This window comes from Patella vulgata, chromosome 7 (assembly GCF_932274485.2).
Source record: "Patella vulgata chromosome 7, xgPatVulg1.2, whole genome shotgun sequence".
NCBI lineage: Eukaryota > Metazoa > Mollusca > Gastropoda > Patellidae > Patella > Patella vulgata.
The window spans coordinates 30,579,956-30,602,010 of NC_065885.2; the positions used below are offsets into that span (position 1 = coordinate 30,579,956).

Sequence of the window (22,055 nt, forward strand, 5' to 3'; positions counted from 1 at the left end):
AACGAATCAAGTAGGACCACACAAGTCTAGGTTATCACGTCTTTTTTTATTGATGTGAAAATTTTAGTTTCGTTTAAAAACAAGACTTAGCAAACTAAAACGTAAAATGAAAGATAAACATCCCTTAGTTTCATTAATTTTTAATAAAATTGAATACGAAAAAAAACAATAGAGTAATAAAAACATCAATGATAGTTTCCGAAAGGTGGAAAAAAGATGCGAAACTATTGCTGAAAACAAAACAAAACTGAAACCGGTTTGCGTTAGCTTGCAGCACGTGTTCAAGATGGCTGTCGAATCACAACATCAACATGTGCCAGGGCCTTTAAAACAGAAAAACAAAAACCACAAACATGGTAATCATAAAAGTAAAAGAGAATTGGCTAAAGCATCTAAAGGTGTGTAAATTGGATATATTTTACGGTTGACCAAATAATTTTTCAGGGAATAAACTATCACATGATGATAATAATCTCACGTCAGAGCTTAGATTATCTAAGATTAGAAATGGTTCCACTGTGACTGTGATGACTGATCATATAATCATATCATACCAGGTTCAGGATCTAGTAGGCCTAGCGCCTTTCTAGTGATCGAAGCACTGTTCAACTTAAACCGATTTCTTAGACTACTGCACTTATCATAGTGACTTTGCATCAAGGTGGGCAGAGTAGTGTGGGTGGTAATGTTGTGTTGGGATCACTACCTTTTAGATGCCTTCTATATATCAGCACGTGCATGGACGGTCATATTCATATCTCAAACCCCCCTATATATTAACACAAGACATGTTCGTACTTGGAGGCAGACCACCATTAAATTTCATCATCTCGGTACCCACGAATTGTAGTTCGTCTATTTATAGCAATTCTCTCTCTCTCTCTTTTCTCCCCTTTTGCATGCCCATTTGTGTTGATTTTTTGGTCTAGAATGGACGAAGAGGGTTTGAATTAACATTTTCTGCCAGGTTTTGGTAAATATTCATGATTTTGAGGCGGAAGGATAAGAGGGTTATCAGGTTAGCTACGGCGATATGTACGGCAACTAGTTACATGTTTTTAGTATGCTTCTTCAAGTTTGTGTATCTCAAAATTTTGGTGGTCAACCTCATACAAATTTTAGTGCAAAGACATGACCATTTGTTCCTCTGTCTGTAGTGAAAAGCATTCAGCCCAACGAAAATTTGGGGAAAAGTTGGAGGTGGGCAAAGAGGCCAGAATTAACATTGAAGTCAATGGGGAAATTAATGGTGGTCTGCCTCCTATATGAAAACAACCTGACAGTGGATGAAAGGCCTAAATTTGATGATATGATCTCCAAATTGTCAGAAAATGTGATATATGGCATTTTGATAGTAAAAAATGTGAAATGGTAAAATTTCAAAAATATTTGACAAATTTGGGAGGGGAAATTTTGATTTTAGTCAAAATTTTGTGATTTTCAGTGTTTATTTACTTTTCAAAATTAGTGGAAAATATTTTAATGTATGATTTTTACTTTTTCTGCATTATAATTGTTAGACGGGAAGAAAGTATCATAATTTCACTCAATTTTGCCTAAAAATCATGATAAATTGTCTGAAATTCTTCAGATTACCCCCAATATTGCTGTCAAAATTTTAATAATTCATCTGTTGTAAAATGAACCAAAATGTTTTGCATGTCTTTATTTTCATTGTTAAATAACTTGGCAAGGATCCATGTGTTTGTCAGATATTGAAAAAGTATTCATGTGTTTGTCAAAAATTTAAAAATTAAGAAATTTAGTCTAATTATGTTCTGCTTAGGTGTGTTAGAATTTTCAAAACATGAGTGAACTGCATTTTGCTGCTGTTTTCCTCAGGCTTAACACAATTTTAATCTTTCAAAACCTGAAATTGTTGCATTTCCCTTCTCGAGAAAGTAAAATCTATGTGTTTGCAGGGAAATTTCTCTGTCTTCATTTCATTTAGACTGGCTCACCCTCCCCACCCCACCCCTTTTCTTGAAGATGATATTTGGATATTCAATTGAACATTTGTTGACTCCAAATTAGCAGTAATCTGATTTTGTGCTTGAATTGTAACCGAGCATTTTATTTGACACAAACAAATAGTTACATATAAGATTTCAAGGATTTCTAAGACTTTTTGTTTATGGTCAAACATGTAATCCTATGACATTTCTTCCAAATGAGTCCACACCCCAAAATGGATATGTTGTAGATGTGTTTTTTGCAGCTTAATGTTTTACATTTTGAATGTAAATCTATTATTTGTGGTGATCTTTGAAAATGTGGCACTTACAGGGCAATAAAATATTAATTAATAGCCTTTTCATACCCCTTTTATGCTTTGAATTATGTCAGAACTCCCTTTTTCCATCTCATTTTGTCAGGATATTGATGTAAAGATTAAAACAACTTGCTTCCACATAATATTTACACTATGTAATTTCAAGGATACCTCTGATTGTTAAAGTATTTTAAAAACTGAAATATTCCTATTTTTTAAAAAAAAATAGTGCTTTGCGACCCTTTTATTAGAGTGGCTGGTTGTCACCTAAATACAGCATTTATTTTACATTTATCAATCCATATTTTAATAAATAATTCATACTTCTTATAACAAACTGTGTTTATATGTATGTATATAAGCCAGGGATAGAAGAACATGGCTTTTAGCCATATTCCATCAACAGTATTACTTATGTGGACACAAGTGGGATTTGTTACCACACCAACATTTTTAGGGGGTGGGCTTACAGGTTTCACTATAGTTCCTTAAAGTTACCTTCAATGCAACAAATTTGCAGCTTGTCTTCCTGTATACCGGCCAAGGTTTCTAGAAATAAATGCTTTTCATCTCAGACTTTCCCAGAAATAGGGAAATATTAGCATTTTGAGGCATACAAAGTGTCAAAAATGGACCATTTTGTAGAAAAAGGTAAAAGAAAGTCAATTTTTGAAAAATATTCCAATATTTTGAATATTTTTGATGTGACTTGTCTGAAACTTTTTAAATCTTTTCGCAGAACTCACATTTCGACAAAATTAAGAAAGAATCTTCAATTCTAGAACAAAAGGCCCATGGACCTGAGCTGCAATCCGGTATACAAAACACTACATAACTTTAAAGGGTCACCATTTCTGCAGTAATTATTTTTTTCTGATTCTATATTATAATAATGTTGCAAAAATAAATGTGAAGCTATAAAGAAAAGAATTTTGATGATATATGAACTTATAAAACCATATAGGAGGCAGACCACCATTAAATTTCATCATCTCGGTACCCACGAATTGTAGTTCGTCTATTTATAGCAATTCTCTCTCTCTCTCTTTTCTCCCCTTTTGCATGCCCATTTGTGTTGATTTTTTGGTCTAGAATGGACGAAGAGGGTTTGAATTAACATTTTCTGCCAGGTTTTGGTAAATATTCATGATTTTGAGGCGGAAGGATAAGAGGGTTATCAGGTTAGCTACGGCGATATGTACGGCAACTAGTTACATGTTTTTAGTATGCTTCTTCAAGTTTGTGTATCTCAAAATTTTGGTGGTCAACCTCATACAAATTTTAGTGCAAAGACATGACCATTTGTTCCTCTGTCTGTAGTGAAAAGCATTCAGCCCAACGAAAATTTGGGGAAAAGTTGGAGGTGGGCAAAGAGGCCAGAATTAACATTGAAGTCAATGGGGAAATTAATGGTGGTCTGCCTCCTATATGAAAACAACCTGACAGTGGATGAAAGGCCTAAATTTGATGATATGATCTCCAAATTGTCAGAAAATGTGATATATGGCATTTTGATAGTAAAAAATGTGAAATGGTAAAATTTCAAAAATATTTGACAAATTTGGGAGGGGAAATTTTGATTTTAGTCAAAATTTTGTGATTTTCAGTGTTTATTTACTTTTCAAAATTAGTGGAAAATATTTTAATGTATGATTTTTACTTTTTCTGCATTATAATTGTTAGACGGGAAGAAAGTATCATAATTTCACTCAATTTTGCCTAAAAATCATGATAAATTGTCTGAAATTCTTCAGATTACCCCCAATATTGCTGTCAAAATTTTAATAATTCATCTGTTGTAAAATGAACCAAAATGTTTTGCATGTCTTTATTTTCATTGTTAAATAACTTGGCAAGGATCCATGTGTTTGTCAGATATTGAAAAAGTATTCATGTGTTTGTCAAAAATTTAAAAATTAAGAAATTTAGTCTAATTATGTTCTGCTTAGGTGTGTTAGAATTTTCAAAACATGAGTGAACTGCATTTTGCTGCTGTTTTCCTCAGGCTTAACACAATTTTAATCTTTCAAAACCTGAAATTGTTGCATTTCCCTTCTCGAGAAAGTAAAATCTATGTGTTTGCAGGGAAATTTCTCTGTCTTCATTTCATTTAGACTGGCTCACCCTCCCCACCCCACCCCTTTTCTTGAAGATGATATTTGGATATTCAATTGAACATTTGTTGACTCCAAATTAGCAGTAATCTGATTTTGTGCTTGAATTGTAACCGAGCATTTTATTTGACACAAACAAATAGTTACATATAAGATTTCAAGGATTTCTAAGACTTTTTGTTTATGGTCAAACATGTAATCCTATGACATTTCTTCCAAATGAGTCCACACCCCAAAATGGATATGTTGTAGATGTGTTTTTTGCAGCTTAATGTTTTACATTTTGAATGTAAATCTATTATTTGTGGTGATCTTTGAAAATGTGGCACTTACAGGGCAATAAAATATTAATTAATAGCCTTTTCATACCCCTTTTATGCTTTGAATTATGTCAGAACTCCCTTTTTCCATCTCATTTTGTCAGGATATTGATGTAAAGATTAAAACAACTTGCTTCCACATAATATTTACACTATGTAATTTCAAGGATACCTCTGATTGTTAAAGTATTTTAAAAACTGAAATATTCCTATTTTTTAAAAAAAAATAGTGCTTTGCGACCCTTTTATTAGAGTGGCTGGTTGTCACCTAAATACAGCATTTATTTTACATTTATCAATCCATATTTTAATAAATAATTCATACTTCTTATAACAAACTGTGTTTATATGTATGTATATAAGCCAGGGATAGAAGAACATGGCTTTTAGCCATATTCCATCAACAGTATTACTTATGTGGACACAAGTGGGATTTGTTACCACACCAACATTTTTAGGGGGTGGGCTTACAGGTTTCACTATAGTTCCTTAAAGTTACCTTCAATGCAACAAATTTGCAGCTTGTCTTCCTGTATACCGGCCAAGGTTTCTAGAAATAAATGCTTTTCATCTCAGACTTTCCCAGAAATAGGGAAATATTAGCATTTTGAGGCATACAAAGTGTCAAAAATGGACCATTTTGTAGAAAAAGGTAAAAGAAAGTCAATTTTTGAAAAATATTCCAATATTTTGAATATTTTTGATGTGACTTGTCTGAAACTTTTTAAATCTTTTCGCAGAACTCACATTTCGACAAAATTAAGAAAGAATCTTCAATTCTAGAACAAAAGGCCCATGGACCTGAGCTGCAATCCGGTATACAAAACACTACATAACTTTAAAGGGTCACCATTTCTGCAGTAATTATTTTTTTCTGATTCTATATTATAATAATGTTGCAAAAATAAATGTGAAGCTATAAAGAAAAGAATTTTGATGATATATGAACTTATAAAACCATATAGGAGGCAGACCACCATTAAATTTCATCATCTCGGTACCCACGAATTGTAGTTCGTCTATTTATAGCAATTCTCTCTCTCTCTCTTTTCTCCCCTTTTGCATGCCCATTTGTGTTGATTTTTTGGTCTAGAATGGACGAAGAGGGTTTGAACTAACATTTTCTGCCAGGTTTTGGTAAATATTCATGATTTTGAGGCGGAAGGATAAGAGGGTTATCAGGTTAGCTACGGCGATATGTACGGCAACTAGTTACATGTTTTTAGTATGCTTCTTCAAGTTTGTGTATCTCAAAATTTTGGTGGTCAACCTCATACAAATTTTAGTGCAAAGACATGACCATTTGTTGCTCTGTCTGTAGTGAAAAGCATTCAGCCCAACGAAAATTTGGGGAAAAGTTGGAGGTGGGCAAAGAGGCCAGAATTAACATTGAAGTCAATGGGGAAATTAATGGTGGTCTGCCTCCACTTCAAGCAAGCACACTCCGGAGTATGTGTGTCTGTTTTTATTAACTTCAATCTATATATTACAGTGAAGCGTCGACAGGGGCAGATAACTCCCGTCTCACATGACTTATATTACAATATTGATCATCCAGTAGAGAGAGGATCAATACGACATCCCCCTTTCTTCCAAAAAGAAGAAACTGGAGTATTACAACATATTGACAAATTAAATAGTATCTATATGACAGTAAGCTCACTCCAGTTTTGCAGCAAATTTGGGCCTAGTACGTTGACCCGGCTATTTTTGACTTCTAACCCTAACCCTAAGTAGCCGGAGGTCTACAGGGATGAGGAGTCAAGGACTGATGATGGCAGGGTGTTCCACCTAGTGCGACAAAAAGCATCTTGAAGCAGTCCTTATCTAAATATGTATATGATCTGCGAATGTGGCCTACAAGCCGATTTGCTTTGTTCACTTGAGCTTGAATGTGACCGGAAAACTTGAATTTGTTGTCTATTAACACACTGAGATCTTTTTCAACCTTAGAGGTTGCTAGTGTCACTACATCGTCCGAGTCATGTTTCTTCATGCAGTACATGTACATATGGTGGGGATTATTGTGACCTAAGTGAAGTATGTGACATTTGTCCGCACTGAAACGTAGTTGCCATGTGTCGGCCCACGCTATAGGACTGTCCAGATCCGATTGGAGCTGCGTTATGAACTCATATTTGTCTACCTGAGAGAAAACTTTGGTGTCATCAGCGTACATCTCACACAGCGATTTCACAATACTTGGCAAGTCATTGATGTATATCGCAAACAAAACGGACCTTAGACAGCTGCCTTGCGGCACTCAGCTCGCCACTGGTGACCATTTTTCCCCTTTCTTAAAAAAAGGCGTTACATTGGAATCTTTCCAAGCACTGGGTATTTTGCCCTCAGAGAGCGACTTCTGGATTAGTATGGCTAATGACTCCGCTAACTGGTCGGCTAGTTCCTTGAGAACACATGGGTATAATCCGTCAGGTCCTTGAGACTTAGAGGGATTTAAGTTCTTCAACTTCTTTAGCACTGTCACCTTTGAGAAGGACACTTCACCCAAGAAAACGCCAGCATCTTTTTTCTCTGTCTCCGGTATGACTTCTGTCCGTTCCTGAGTGAAAACACTACAGAAAAGGGAATGTCTAGGTCGGGAGCAAGGATGGGGCCGTTCCTCAGCCCGGAGCTACGTTCACCAATACCCTCACTAACTTTGGTTTTGACTTTGCATAAGCAAAGAATGCTTTAGTCATCAACTACAGCACATGGATGACACACTGATGAATTTATTGAAAAATAGACAAAAGTAATATATTTAAAAAAAAGCATTATATGCTGATGAATTCATTTAAAATTCAGTTATAGAGGTACATTTAGGCTACTAGTGAAATTTACACAACATTAAGATAATCATGACATTTCCTTTTTAGAGGACAGGAAATGAAGGTAAACATGCAATTTTCTTGATGAATAAAGTAATTTAGTGGTTAATTATTATGTATGTCTTTAAGCCTTTCTTATATTATTTACCAGGACGTGTGAATCTAAAGACGTTGAGTAAAAAAAATAGTTTTTTTATGAAGAAAACGGAAAGAAAAAATCAGGTAATTGAATTTGATTCTCGTAAAATTACAAAACAAAGTAGGGCCTATATGTTTCAATTGGATAAAAATGATTTAAATAAATAATTATAAAATGACTTTTGTCACAGAATATCAAGAAATTAAAACTTACATACATGTAGAACAAAATGACTTGCTTATTAATATTATTTTAACAAATTACATTTTTCAAGTCTGCAGTCTTACGTAAGCAGAAAAGAGAAGAAGCATTTGAAAAAAAAAGACAGAGAGGAACATCAGGCACCCCACCAACATTTGTGGTAAGTACAATAATCACATTATGAAATAGATTTTATTGTCCCCCGCCTTTCGAAGAAAGCAGGGGACTATTAAAATGGGTTCGTCCGTCTGTCTGTCCGTCTGTCCGTCCGTCTGTCTGTCCGTCTGTCTGTCCGTCACACTTTTTGGGACACAATAACTCTCTTCCTAATTGAGCTAGAATGTTCAAACTTGGTGTATGTGTTTATTAGGTCAATGCCTTGATGGAGTTCGAAGATGAGCATTTTCCGCTTAGGGTAAGCAGAGATAAGCAATTTGATTGGTTGATGCTTTGGGACACGATAACTCTCTTCCTAATTGGGCTAGAATGTTCAAACTTGGTGTATGTGTTGATTAGGTCAATGCCTTGATGGAGTTCGAAGATGAGCATTTTCCGCTTAGGGTAAGCAGAGATAAGCAATTTGATTGGTTGATGCTTTGGGACACGATAACTTTTAATTGAGCTAGAATGTTCAAACTTGGTGTATGTGTTTATTAGGTCAATGCCTTGATGGAGTTCGAAGATGAGCATTTTCCGCTTAGGGTAAGCAGAGATAAGCAATTTGATTGGTTGATACTTTGGGGCACGATAACTCTCTTCCTAATTGAGCTAGAATGTTCAAACTTGGTGTATGTGTTGATTAGGTCAGTGCCTTGATGGAGTTCGAAGATGAGCATTTTCCGCTTAGGGTAAGCAGAGATAAGCAATTTGATTGGTTGATGCTTTGGGACACGATAACTTTAGTTCTAATTAAGTGAGATTGATGAAACTTGGTGTATAGTTTCATTACAGTAATACCTTGACTAAGTTTGATAATGAGCATTTTCTGCTCAGGGTAAGCAGAGCGATACGCAATTTGATTGGTTGAGACTTTGGAAAACAATAACTCTCCTACGATTGTTCAATACTTTGTAAAAGATAATTTGTGATAAATTTATATGTGTCCTCTAATTATTTTCCTATTTCGGCGGGGGACATCAGCCTCACTGTTGGCTTGTTTTTATATGGTTACATTTAGGTAGAGTCCTACATTGGTGTCACCCCTGTCTGTCAGTCCATCAATCTTCCAAATTCTTGTGAGCACTGTAGATGCTACAGTAAAACATACATATTATTTATATTGATATTTATTGTCTTATCTCATTTAAATGAATAAGCTTTTTAAACAGGCATTATTCAAGAGCTAAATCTGCATATTGAAGGTTTTTCCTTGGGCCTTAAATGTTATATGAATTATTAATTAGACATTAATTAACACGACAAGACCATAATCAACTCACGATACCATTGGATGGCTCCAATTTTAAGTAGGTTAAAAATGGATAATCGTGACTGTTATCCTAACACTGGTAGCAATGACAATCAAGGCTACACTGTTCTTCTAACATCGAAAACTTGACTCAGAGTGAAGTAATTTGACTATTTTTTAAACTATTATAGTGAGAACCATCAGCTCTTTATCTAACCTTACATAATGCCCCTTTAATTTTTCTATCCATTAGCTACTGTGACCACAGATTTCATTACTGTCTAACCATTTATAATAATAATATGATTGTGAAAGTACCAACAGCTGCATTTTGGGTTTATTTTTGTTTTGTACTTGGTTATTTCAGGTCATAGTTTCTTTACACAGAGATGTCAATACTGACTCATGTCTAGAATGTTTAAAAACCTGTGATGATGAATTAATAGTGAAAAGAAATGAACAAGGAATTACACATTTTACGTAAGAACCTTTTAATCATATCACAGTTTAAAAAAGGAAATGAAATTTGTTAACATAGCCGATATTTCAATTTGCATAACCTGGAAATCGGTCGCATGTTTTTGAGCTGGCATGACAGCACGTAACCGATTGGTATCGTTCGTGGGAAATTTTGGGGCCTGCATGTTGGTTAACGCCCTGGACTACCGCTCTATAAAATGAGGTTATTTCGAGATTGCATATCATAGATTTTTAAAAATTGTGAGCTTGACACATGAATTGGGTTCATTTAATTCCTGTCTTTTTTTCAAGGTTGGATGGTAGTGTGCAATGGGAACTGCCTGGCAGACCATACCATTGTTTCTCTTGGTAACAAATATGATAAAATAATTTAAGTTGCCGATTAAACTTCCAAGATATTTTTGAATATGTGCTTTGAATATTACAGGATTCCAAGATTTAAGAAACGAGCATCTTTTTTTATTCCTGAATATGGTAACCTGAATGCTCTTTTAGATGCAGTTAAAGTTGCTGATACATTGTTATTATTAATATCACCACAAGATGGTATTGATGATTATGGAGAATATTGTCTCAGCTGTTTATTTGGTCAAGGTTTACCAGCTGTCACATTAGCTTGTCCAGTAAGTATAATAATGTTCACAGAAATAGTACTTCAAATGACCTGACTTAGTAATGTACAATTAAAGTCTCTCACTGCATTTGAGCAGATTTTATACGCTCAAATATGTGGTTGTATATTTCTGTCACGTTCGTCTGTCAGTGCGTCATCCACAATTTCCTGTGAACACTCTACAGACTACATTTATTATATGACTAGTTGGAAATTTATATATATTGTTTACATTAGTGAGACGAAGTCTTTTTAATTTCAACAATTTCAGTCAATTACTTCTAGAGTTATGGTCCTTGTTTCACTTTGTTGAACCATGTGAACGTTCTAGGGGATCACAGTGGTTAAATGGGTAAGACCCTGGCTCGCTAGCCTGGAGGTCAGGTGTTCGATCCATGCATTGGCCGAGAAAGTTCATCCAGATTATAGAAGGTACTACACAGTTTGTAGTTAACTCATTACATTGAATTGAGAAATAAGCATTTCACTTTTAAACTAAAGATCCAATCTTTCTTTCAGGGATTTAAAAATCTGGCTGTTAAAAAGCAAAGTGAAGCTAGAAAAAGTCTTCAAAATACCATTGAAAAAAGGTAGGAATGATTGTAATGCTTTACTTACTCAAACACACCATATTTGCATGTTTGCAATTTTCAATACATCGTACAACACAGTGCTTGAATGTGTTATTTATTATAGATGTTATTATTTCTAGGTTTCCATCAGAAAAATTTCATGCATTAGACACGCCCCAGGATGCCTTAATGATTGTTCGACAACTAACTGATCAAAAATTACGGCCTGTTTATTATAGAGAAAATAGATCACATATGGTGGCTGAAAATATCACTTTTGAATTAGAATCATCTGAGGTATGAACTTTAATTCAACTGATCATCATATGCATTTTTCAGTTAATATCTAATTGTTCTCAAATCGATGATTTAACATATAATTAAGAAAACAATAGATGGATTAAAAAGAGGTCAAACAAAAGATTTCAGTATAGGTGGCAATAGCTTGTTTTGACCATATCCTGTTTATATCAACTACAGAGGATGTGGAATGTTGACAGTTTTTCAAATTGATTATATCTTTGCAAATATTGAACAAATTGGAACCATTTTTGGATTGAAATTCAATATTGTAGTTTGTAAGACATTCAAAATCCCTCCAGTGATATTCAGAAACTAAGTTAAATTTATCAATTTAATAATCATTTGACTAATAATATACCATATTCAATCTTTAACTTTTATTCTGACATGTTGAGGCTCTAAGCAATATCATATACATTTACATGCAGCTATTCTTTTCCTATAGAGTCAGTTTGGAGTTTTGAAGGTAACAGGATATTTAAGAGGCAGAACTCTGAATGTAAATGGTTTAGTACATCTTCCAGGATGGGGTGATTTTCAGATGAACCAAATAGACTCGGCAACAGATCCATATCCTCTTCAACCTAGAAAATACAAAAATAAATCAACAGGGGTCTGTATTTATGAGTATTATTTATTCTAGTTTGTAATGTTTGTAAGCTTACTGTAAGAGTTGACCTGTCATTCTGAATGGTCTTTCTTTAGTATCTGTCGGAACGTAGCGTAATTACATGGGCTGGAAATTTTTCCTGAATGACAGAAGAATATTGTGAATATATATATATTATAAGTTGATGCAGTTCAAGAGCTGATATTGAATACTCGAGCATTTCAATCAATAATTTATGTTTATTTTGAAAAGGATGTAGACATGGAAAAAGAAACCGTCCATGTTTTAGATAAAGTTGATCCTAAACAACAAGAATCATTAGAAACCGAAGTCATTCCGGATCCTATGGAAGGTGAACAAACATGGCCGACAGACGAAGAATTAGCAGAAGGTAGGAATTGTTTCAAAGCACTTGAGCAAATTCCACAAATTCAATAGCAATTTTATTGTTTTGTGAATTCTATTATTTAAATTTGACAGATTGTTCTGTACATTTGAGTCATACTGCACACAGAAACACACTATATTCCAATTCTACTGACACCAAATTACACACATTCATAAATTCAGTATTTAAATTTTACTTTTTATCTGTGCTGTTTGGAGAAAGCTGGGGACTATTAAGGTTCGTCTGACCATCCGCCTGCTGATTTTCTTTGAAGAGTGTAAAAATAATTGTAAAATGAATAAATGAAGTATTGATAGGTAATTTATAAAAATATGCATTTTATCGAACAGCTGAAGCCCAAGCCAAGAATAAAATTTTAAAAAGAGTACCAAAAGGTACATCAGAATACCAAGCTACATGGATTGTTGATGATGATGAAGTTGAAGAACATGTACGTAATATTTAAATGAACTGTCACTTAAAAATACAGGAAATTTACTAATATAAAGTTCAAATAGTTTAATACTCTGGGACATTTTAGCCATAAAAATGACTTAACTGCTATGACATTTAGAGTAGTCATGAATGCTAGTTAAGCAGAAGTTTAGACCAATTTATGCAAGTTTTGTTTTATAATGTTTCATTAATAGAATGATAAAAAGGAAGATGATGATGAAGAAGATGATGATAGTGATGTTGATGAGTTTAAGGATGCTATGGAAACGGTTGATTCTGATGAAGAGAGAAATGAAGATGATGAAGAATTTGAAACGGTATTGTAGATTATAACCATACTGTTTTCTCACTTTGAATCATGTTCAATACAACTTGTTTTTATACACCCACATTTTTATGTGGACATATTATATATATGCTGTCGCCACTGTCCGCCTGGACGTCCATTCATATTTGTTTCTGAAACTTCCAATCAATAGAAACAAATTTTATACACCAACATTTTGTTTGTGGACACTCTACAGGTTACAATTTTTATCTGATTTTGACGAAATTTTGATATTGGCATGTATTGGACCATAACTTCATGGATTATGGCCCCTGAATGTATGAAAAATCACGTTTTTACCTTATGGACACTCTAAGAGGTCACAATTTTCATCTAATTTTGATGAAACTTAAAATATATCTTTATATCCCAAAGTTCGGAGCCCCTTTCGATATTTGCACATTTCAGACCATAACTTTCTGGATTATGGTCCCTGATTGTATAAAAAATTGCTTTTGTTTTTAGCTTGTTCTCTATCCCTCTTATGCAAAATGTGGGCATATCTTGCCTGGCTACCGCTGGTTATTTGATTTTAAAAACCGTTCAACTGTATCACCTTAAATAAGCCACGAAAAAAAAAAAATATTCTGGTTCTCAGATACCGCTGCATCATCAAACATGTGCTGTATTACACATTTTTATACGCCCACATTTTGATGTGGACGTATTATGCCGTCGCCCCTGGACGTCCGTCCGTCCACAATTGTTTGTGGACTCTCTACAGGTCACAATTCTTATCCGATATTGACGAAACTTGAAATATAGGTTTATCCCCAAAAGATCTTGGCTGCTTTCGATATTGGCATGTATTGGATCGAAACTTCATAGATTATGGCCCCTTATTGTACGAAAAATCACATTTTTAGCTTGTGGACCCTATAGAGGTCACAATTTTTATCCGATTTTTTTGAAACTTGAAATGTAAGTTTATAACCCAAAGATCTCAGTTCCTTTTGATATTCGCGCTTACGGACCGTAACTTCCTGAATTATGGCCCCTGATTGTACGAAAAATCGCATTTTAGGTTGTGGACCCTTTAGAGATCATAATTTTTATCCGATTTAAAAAAACATATTATTATATCACCGTTACACCCTAAGGATGAATGAGTTTGAATTTCATGAAAATTGGCCCAAAATTGACAGAAAAATGGGCGCCATTCGTTCTCAAATAGCGTAAAAATATGGTATATCAAGGTTGTGGACCCTATAGAGGTCACAATTTTTATCCGATTTTGTTGAAACTTGAAATGTAAGTTTATAATCCAAAGATCTCGGTTCCTTTCGATATTGGTGCATATCGGACCGTAACTTCCTGAATTATGGCCCCTGATTGTACGAAAAATCGCTTTCTTTTTAGCTTGTTCTCTATCCATCTCTCGAAAATGTGGGCGTATCCTGCCTGGCAGCCGCTGGTTATATTTGTAAAAATAAAAATAACAACGAAAGTTATCCATTTCCACATGTTTGTATTTTCCGCGATCAAGGGAAGGACCTCTATTAAGTGTTTCTTGAAAAGTTGACCTGAACACGAAACTCTGCTGTCATTTTTATACGCCCACATTGAAATGTGGTTGTATGTGGACGTGCTATAAGCTAAAGTTAATATCCGATTGACTTTAAATTTATACACAGTGCTTAAGGTCATGAGAAGCAGAAACCTATTGATTTTCACCAATTTCCGATAATTAGTGCCAGAGCACTAGTTATGGCCCTTGATCACGTTGAAAATCCTTGTTAATATCCAATTGAATTTAAATTTATACACAGTGTTTTAAAGTTATGAGACAAAAAAAGCATTTTGAATTCCAAAGATTTCTGATAATTACTGCCAAATCTTTATACACAGTTTATGATCATAAGACGAAGAGGCCCATCGATTTTCAACAATTTCCATTATTTACTGCCCGAGTTATAGCCATACCCACAAAGCAACATCTTTTGATATTCGCGCATTTCAGACCATAACTTCCAGATTATGGCCCCTGATTGTACAAAAAAATCGCTTTTTTTTGGCTTATTCTCTATCCATCTCTTGCAAGATGTGGACATATCTTGTCTGGAAACCACTGGTTAACACAATCCTGTCAGGACTATTTTTTATCATTTATTTCTTCAAGGATTCTTTTTTACCATGTGCTACCTCAACTGTATCATTGAGACCCAGTATTGCTCTTTCACTGTTTCAGAGATATTTCCATCCACCAGCTTGATTTTCAGTGAAAGGTTATTGCGTTACAATCTTAAATTTGTATTTTATATTTTTGTTATTATAGATGACAGTTACAGAGAATAATGATGATGAGAAATATGATGCTAATATGGATATGGATGAAGAAATACGAGTGTATGTTATATTTTTAACAGTTTTTAATGGTTTGTTTCTGGCGCATTAGAAACAAAGTAGGATTGAGTGTAGAAATGACAATACTATAGATTCCACAAGTCATAGTCTCATATTCTTGAGAAGAAAATTTTGTGTTTCCTTCCTTTTAAATGCATTTCAATCATAAACAATAGTGCATGTAATTTTTTTTTCCATCCAAATGACCATGTAATACCCAACTTCTCAGCATGGCATTCTGGACAAAAGACCTCAGACATCGACAACAGAATCCTCCTTAACACCCCCCCCCCCCATTCATGTTATTACACCCTTCCCCCCTCCCATATTATTGCTTTCTCAGATAATTGCAACCACTAATTGTATTATTTCGAATTGTTAAGGTTAGAAAAGTTAAAAGAAGAAAGACAACATGCTATGTTTCCGGATGAAGTAGACACACCTATGGATATTCCTGCTAGAACCAGATTTGCCAGGTAACTTTCAATGACTTGGAAAAGTGGATATATAATATATGTTGTGTGTATATGATTGACCATACATTAGTAAAGCAGATATTCTTTAAACAGTTTGATAATCTTATAGACAGTACAGGATGACTGAACAACTGAACAAAGACAACAAACTGGTTGCTTGATTTTATACTGATTTATATATTATAATGACTATTCCAGTAAATCCAGCTTTATACTAAGACTTATAGGCCCTGTAAATTATTGATAAGGTTCACTGTTACTTTTGGAGCCATGATATCTGATTGTAAAATCTGTGTAATGGAGCCTATTTCATTCTGAGATCTGTTGACACAAGATGGAGGCAATATTTGTTGCTTTCTTCGAAATTTATTGTCTGAGATTGTCTCAACCCAATTTTAATGGAGATTTGGTTACCTTTTCTTTTTTTCAGGTATCGAGGACTAAAGAGTTTTCGTACATCTCCTTGGGATCCTAAAGAAAATCTTCCATCAGATTATAGTAGAATATTTCAATTTGATAAATTTAAAATGACACGCAAGAAAGTTTTAAATCAAGAAAATGATGATGGTGCTTTGGTTAGTATCATTGGTATTGTATTTATATAAAAATCAAAATTTGGATTAAAATTTATGGTAATAATAGAAGAGAATTATAATGCTTGTATTAAATTATTTTCAGCCTGGTTGGTATATAACTATACATATAAATAAAGTTCCTAAAGAATTTATGGGTAAGTAGTAACTGACCATTCTATTTATCTAGTGTGTATTTTTCAAAGTTTAAACTTTCAGAAACCTGAGGGTAAGTTGACAAAGAAACTTGGTTGTGTATGCAAACCCCCAAACATTAACAGGTTTATTTGTATGCTTTGATCCAAAGTTTAAGCCGAAATTAATGAAATGATACTCTTGAAATAAATTAAACCCCATTTCTCTCTCTGGAATTTGACAAAAGTACTTGGAAATGACGCTGTATTGGTAAATTCACACTTTTCTGCGGGTGGTTGATTATCCCGATGTCCATTCTCTAGGCCACTTATATTAAACTTACTCCTCTTTTCCAAAAATATTTTAGAAATTGACTGTGTTTGAGTGTATGATACCATATTTAATGATTTATTTATGTAATTTGTAGAAAGCTATAAACCAGGTACTCCAGTCATATTGTTTGGTATATTACCACATGAACAGAAGATGTCACTACTACATTTTGCTATTAGAAAATATGCTACAGCAACCCAACCAATTAAATCTAAAGACAGATTAATATTTCATGTTGGTTTCCGCCGTTTCACAGCCTGTCCTATTTTCTCACAACACACAACGGGTAATAAACACAAGGTAAATAGTAGTTACTGCTCAGTCCCATGCTGCGAATCACAATGTCCATAGTAAATACAACTTATTGACTTTTCGTTCTGTAATAACCAAAGTGATATGTGATTTCTGTTTTTCACCTATCTCTATCTATCACAATAATGGCAAAAGATATATGAAGATATATTAGAGAGGGTAGCTGGTATAACAGAGGGTAGGATTGTTAAACTAATGGTTGTGGATTCTAGACTTGAATTGGGTATCCAAGGTATCCCTTTTTTTATTATCAATATTATTATTATTCTGTTTTTTGGTCTTAGTGGAGAGAGAGTTGTCTACCCTAACATTTGAGTGAACATAAAAATACATTTGTTCGGTCACACGCTGTACTGTGGATCTGTCTGCAACGTAAGAATAGAGAGTCTGGCCAACTGATGTCATGGGCGCCATATAGAGAGTCTCTATATATAAGGCTCTGGCTGCAACAGTCTGACTGGCTGGTTGGAATTCAATTCGGCATAGAGTGGGATTTCGGTTGCAAAACAATTGGAAAATTTGAAGTTACTGCTATTCCAGCCCTATTCAAGTCCTATACTGAACCACATTGTTGTATTCATGGGCTAGAATAGCAGGAAAATGCGCTTGCGGCAGTTGAATTAAAAAATATTTCTCCAGGCAGTCCCTTCTCTGTCACTGGTGTCGCCATCGATAGAGAGCTCTGAGGTAAAGATGGTTATTAAAGTTATTTTTGACACCTGGGTAATAATTATGTTGTGGAGTATGATATTTTGTTGACACATGATTTTTATATGTCCACATACTGTGTGTATGTGTGTCTGTGTATCGCCTACAAGCCGCAATTCTTAACCAGTCGTCTTGAAATTTTACATATTTATTCCCTATACCCTAAGGATGATCCCCAGGGTCAGAGCCACATCCATTTCTTGTATTTGTTTGTTTGTCGTCTACAGGCCGTATTTCTTAAAGTATCATCTTTGAAACTTTGCATACTTATTCCTTATACCCTAAGGAATATCCCTATTGTTTGTGGTGCATGCCCAACCCCCAGGGGCAGAGCCACACCTATTTTCTTTTTGTCTGTCTGTGTCGCCTACAGGCTGCAATATTCTTAATCGATTATCTTTAAAACTTTTCATACTTATTCCTTATGCCCAAAGGATGACCTCTTATTTTTGGTGCATGCCTGACCCCCTGGAACAGAGTTACACACAATTTTTGTGTGTGTCGTGTTTCACCCACAGGCTGCATTTCTTAACAGATCCTCTTAAAACTTGCAATTGATTAATATGTGTCATCTATTTATTTCGTGATTTCGGCGGTGGACATCAGCTTCACAGTGAATCACTGATAGCTTGTTTTGAACCATTCCAAGCAGTATATCATCATGATTTTTAAATCAGTTTAATATTTGGCATGTTTTGTTGTTTTTGTAGTTTGAACGTTTTCTACCTGCTGATACAACTTGTGTTGCTACTGTTTATGCTCCTATAACATTTGCTCCTGTACCAGTCCTAGTGTTTCAACACACACCAGAAGGTTAGTTGTTTATATTGTGTTTATATATAATTCAATGCCTTTTTCTCAATATTCTCAAATTGATAAGCTTTAATTCTGATCTGATCTTTTGGTAATTTTTATGAGTCATTTAGCTCATAACTGTTTGGACGACTTAGCTGTAGCTGCCAGTGGAAGTTTATTTCATTTCCTGACAGCCTAAGTCTGAGACTTATTTAGACATCTGTCATGCTCTGGATCCATTAAACCTATAATCCTAATTTCAGCCATAAAATACCAATGTTTTGGCTAATCTCTCCAGGGTTCAAAATTAATTCTTGTGTTTTTATGAACTGTACATTTATTTTTTTAGGTTCACACGATCTTGTGGCTACAGGTTCACTATTATCAGTGAATCCTGACAGAATTGTAGCGAAACGTATAGTACTCAGTGGACATCCTAAAAAAATACATAAAAGATCTGCTGTAATAAGATACTTGTTTTATAACAGAGGTAAAATATGACACAGGATATACCAGTGATTCTCAATCAGTGTGCCGCGAGATCTTCCTAAGTGTGCTGCAAAATTTTGAACGGCACACTAAGAAAATGTGAAAAACACGTGATCCCAATTGAATATCCACTGATAAGTTCATAGCGTGTTTTTTCTTCATTTAGTTTTAGTCATTCTATGTGTCTATGGGTAGTCTCTGTCTACGGTTGTATGTCGTCTGACTTACCATGTTTTTATTTTGCAAAATTCAGATATTTTTCATATATATTTAGCCAGGTGTGCCGCTATTTCTTCATGTGTTCCAAAGTGTACCGTTGGCAAAAAAAGGTTGAGAACCACTGGGTTATACTAATGATTTAATATGAAACAGTCGAATCCCTCTCTTGGACAGATTCAGTTCTAGGTTTCATCTCTCAACTTATTTTATTCTGTGGCTGTTTTGTAATGTATTGATTTTGCCAAATTGGTCAAAAGAAAAGACTTGCATCAAAAAGAGATTTAAGTGCACACCACAGGGGTAGTGAGAAATTATATACAGTAATTAATAGCTTTTTTTCTGAAACATAATTAATATTAAAATCTTCAACCAATCCATGTTTAATGTAAATATTTACATTACAACTGTACTTTGATATATATATTTTCATAACGTAGAAACTGTTTGCCATTAAACTCCAGTTGAACTTTTTGTTACTTTATCGACTTGTGTTGATATTTTTTGATATCAAAAAAGACTTGTAGGAGATTCTCTATATATCTCAGTAGTTCCGATGGCAAACATTATATAATGTTCTTTACAGATTATTTTGTTTGGTGTGTGAGGTATATAACACAATATATCAGGTAAACTTTAAATGTGATTAATTTACAATGTATTATGGTATTTTGTAGAGGATATATATTGGTTTAAACCTGTAGAATTAAGAACTAAATGGGGAAGAAGAGGACACATAAAGGAAGCTTTAGGTAAGACAATATTAACTTTAATTTCACCAGTGATGTTGTCCAACATTAGAAACATCTATACGAATAGGCTAAATATAACATAATATAATGTAAGGGAAAATAGCCATCACATTCATATTTTTCTGTCCCCTTTTGTTTCTGGAGCTGAACTTGAAACTGTTAGTAATTTAGCACAAAACTCTTCCTTTGGGGGGGGGGGGGGGGGGGGGTTGCCTGCATAAAATTAAACTTAAGTCTAATCTGTAGGTGTTTGTTGTTTTTGAAGATAATTGCAAGAACCATCCAGCATTTCTTTTTGAAACTTTCTAGAATGTTAAAAAGAAAAACAATTGTTTTCATTTCTATGGATATAGTCTCAGTCTGGGAGTGTGCTTCTTTTCTGGGTCAAGTCTTAAAAACTATTCAATATTTTGTGAAACTTTACATACACAACTATATTTTGTCTGTCTGTTTAGTTTTATTTTCAGTGCAGAAATAAAAACAATTACACATACATCTATTTTCATAAATGTTAATTCAGATGCCACTTCAAAAATCACTCAATATTTTGTAACAGGGAGGGATATGCCCTTCTTTGTATCATCTGTGTTAGTGGGTTAAAAAAATTGGGAGTAGTCTAGCTAGACTAGATTTGTCATTTAGGTCATCATGAAGTCCTCTTTGACACTATTGAATGAAGACTTTCGCATCTTCAGTTTGGAACAGTTTGCATGTATTAAACAATTAAAATTTGGATTTTCTTTTTCAGGTACACATGGTCATATGAAATGTGTTTTTGATGGTGGATTAAAATCCCAAGATACTGTTTTAATGAACTTATATAAACGCATGTTTCCTAAATGGACATATAACCCCCACGTTGAATCCCCACCTGTGATAAATGAATATAAAACTCCCATGGAAACCATTGATGAAGAAGATATGGAGGCACAGAAATTATTTGATTAATAAATAAAGTGATATAAATGATATTTAGTTTATACTTGTAGCATCATGTGAAATAGAAACATGAAAGACCCCTTGACAAAATTGTTCAAAACTTTATAAAATTAGTCATTTGGTTAGGACCTGGGGTAACCATTTACTGGTAAAGTAAGAATTGTTAATTTGAATTTCTATCACAAAACAAAGAATCTATTTCATGGTTTATGTTAGGGTGCCCTGTGCAGCGAAAATTTCCATATTCCCTGAACGTTGAACTCGACACAGCGAATGTGCATACTTCAGTAGCTTGTTTCGAAGTGATTTCTGGCTAGTCACACAGTACGGCAACACTCAGCGCAGTCTATATATAGCCATCACACATGAAATTCTCTACACATCTATCAACTATTACAGCTGTAAAAAATCTATTATGAACGATTCTGAATAGCAGTAATATTTAACTTTTTGGTTATTACAGCAGCTTTAGAAATTAGGTTTGTTTTATTTTTTAAATTGCTTTATCATAACTATACCGTTAGGAGCGGCATCTTTTGGTTTAGGACAAATAATATCTCTGAAACACTCGGGTTAGGCAAGAACATGATACTAGCAGTAGTTTCATTTTACTTTTACAAGGTTCTTAGAATAATTGTTGAGTTGCCTAATGTGCGTGTTTCTAAATTCAGTTTGTTGTTCCAGCTTTCTGTTATGTTTCGTAAAACAGTAGTCTTGATTATCCTGGCCTGTCAATCAGACGGTAGACTAGTTAATAATAACTAACTGCTGCATATTTTTTTTATGTGTGATTCAGCTGACAGAGTAGACTGAAACACAAATCCAAGGTTCCTCGCCTCCTGTGCCGGTTCTATGCTATGGCTTCCAGTTGGGAAAGGCGGAAGATTCAAACTCCAAACTCTGTCGTACAGATTTAGAACTGAAGACTATTAGTTCTGTTTTGTCACTGT

General features: G+C 34.3%; 1 protein-coding gene across 1 annotated transcript; it reads left to right on the forward strand.

Moving 5' to 3' along the window:
- The first annotated feature begins 251 nt into the window (after positions 1-251).
- On the forward strand, positions 252-21,137 carry LOC126828013 (pre-rRNA-processing protein TSR1 homolog). Its single transcript, XM_056102436.1, has 20 exons — positions 252-398; positions 7,689-7,759; positions 7,951-8,037; positions 9,653-9,765; positions 10,193-10,388; positions 10,898-10,968; positions 11,091-11,247; positions 11,699-11,866; positions 12,116-12,254; positions 12,602-12,702; positions 12,902-13,024; positions 15,311-15,381; positions 15,762-15,854; positions 16,285-16,429; positions 16,533-16,584; positions 16,989-17,194; positions 18,625-18,727; positions 19,059-19,199; positions 20,092-20,166; positions 20,915-21,137. Exons 1-20 carry the CDS (start codon positions 287-289, stop codon positions 21,112-21,114), a joined length of 2,424 nt encoding a protein of 807 aa, XP_055958411.1. The 5' UTR covers positions 252-286; the 3' UTR covers positions 21,115-21,137.
- The last annotated feature ends 918 nt before the right edge of the window (positions 21,138-22,055 follow it).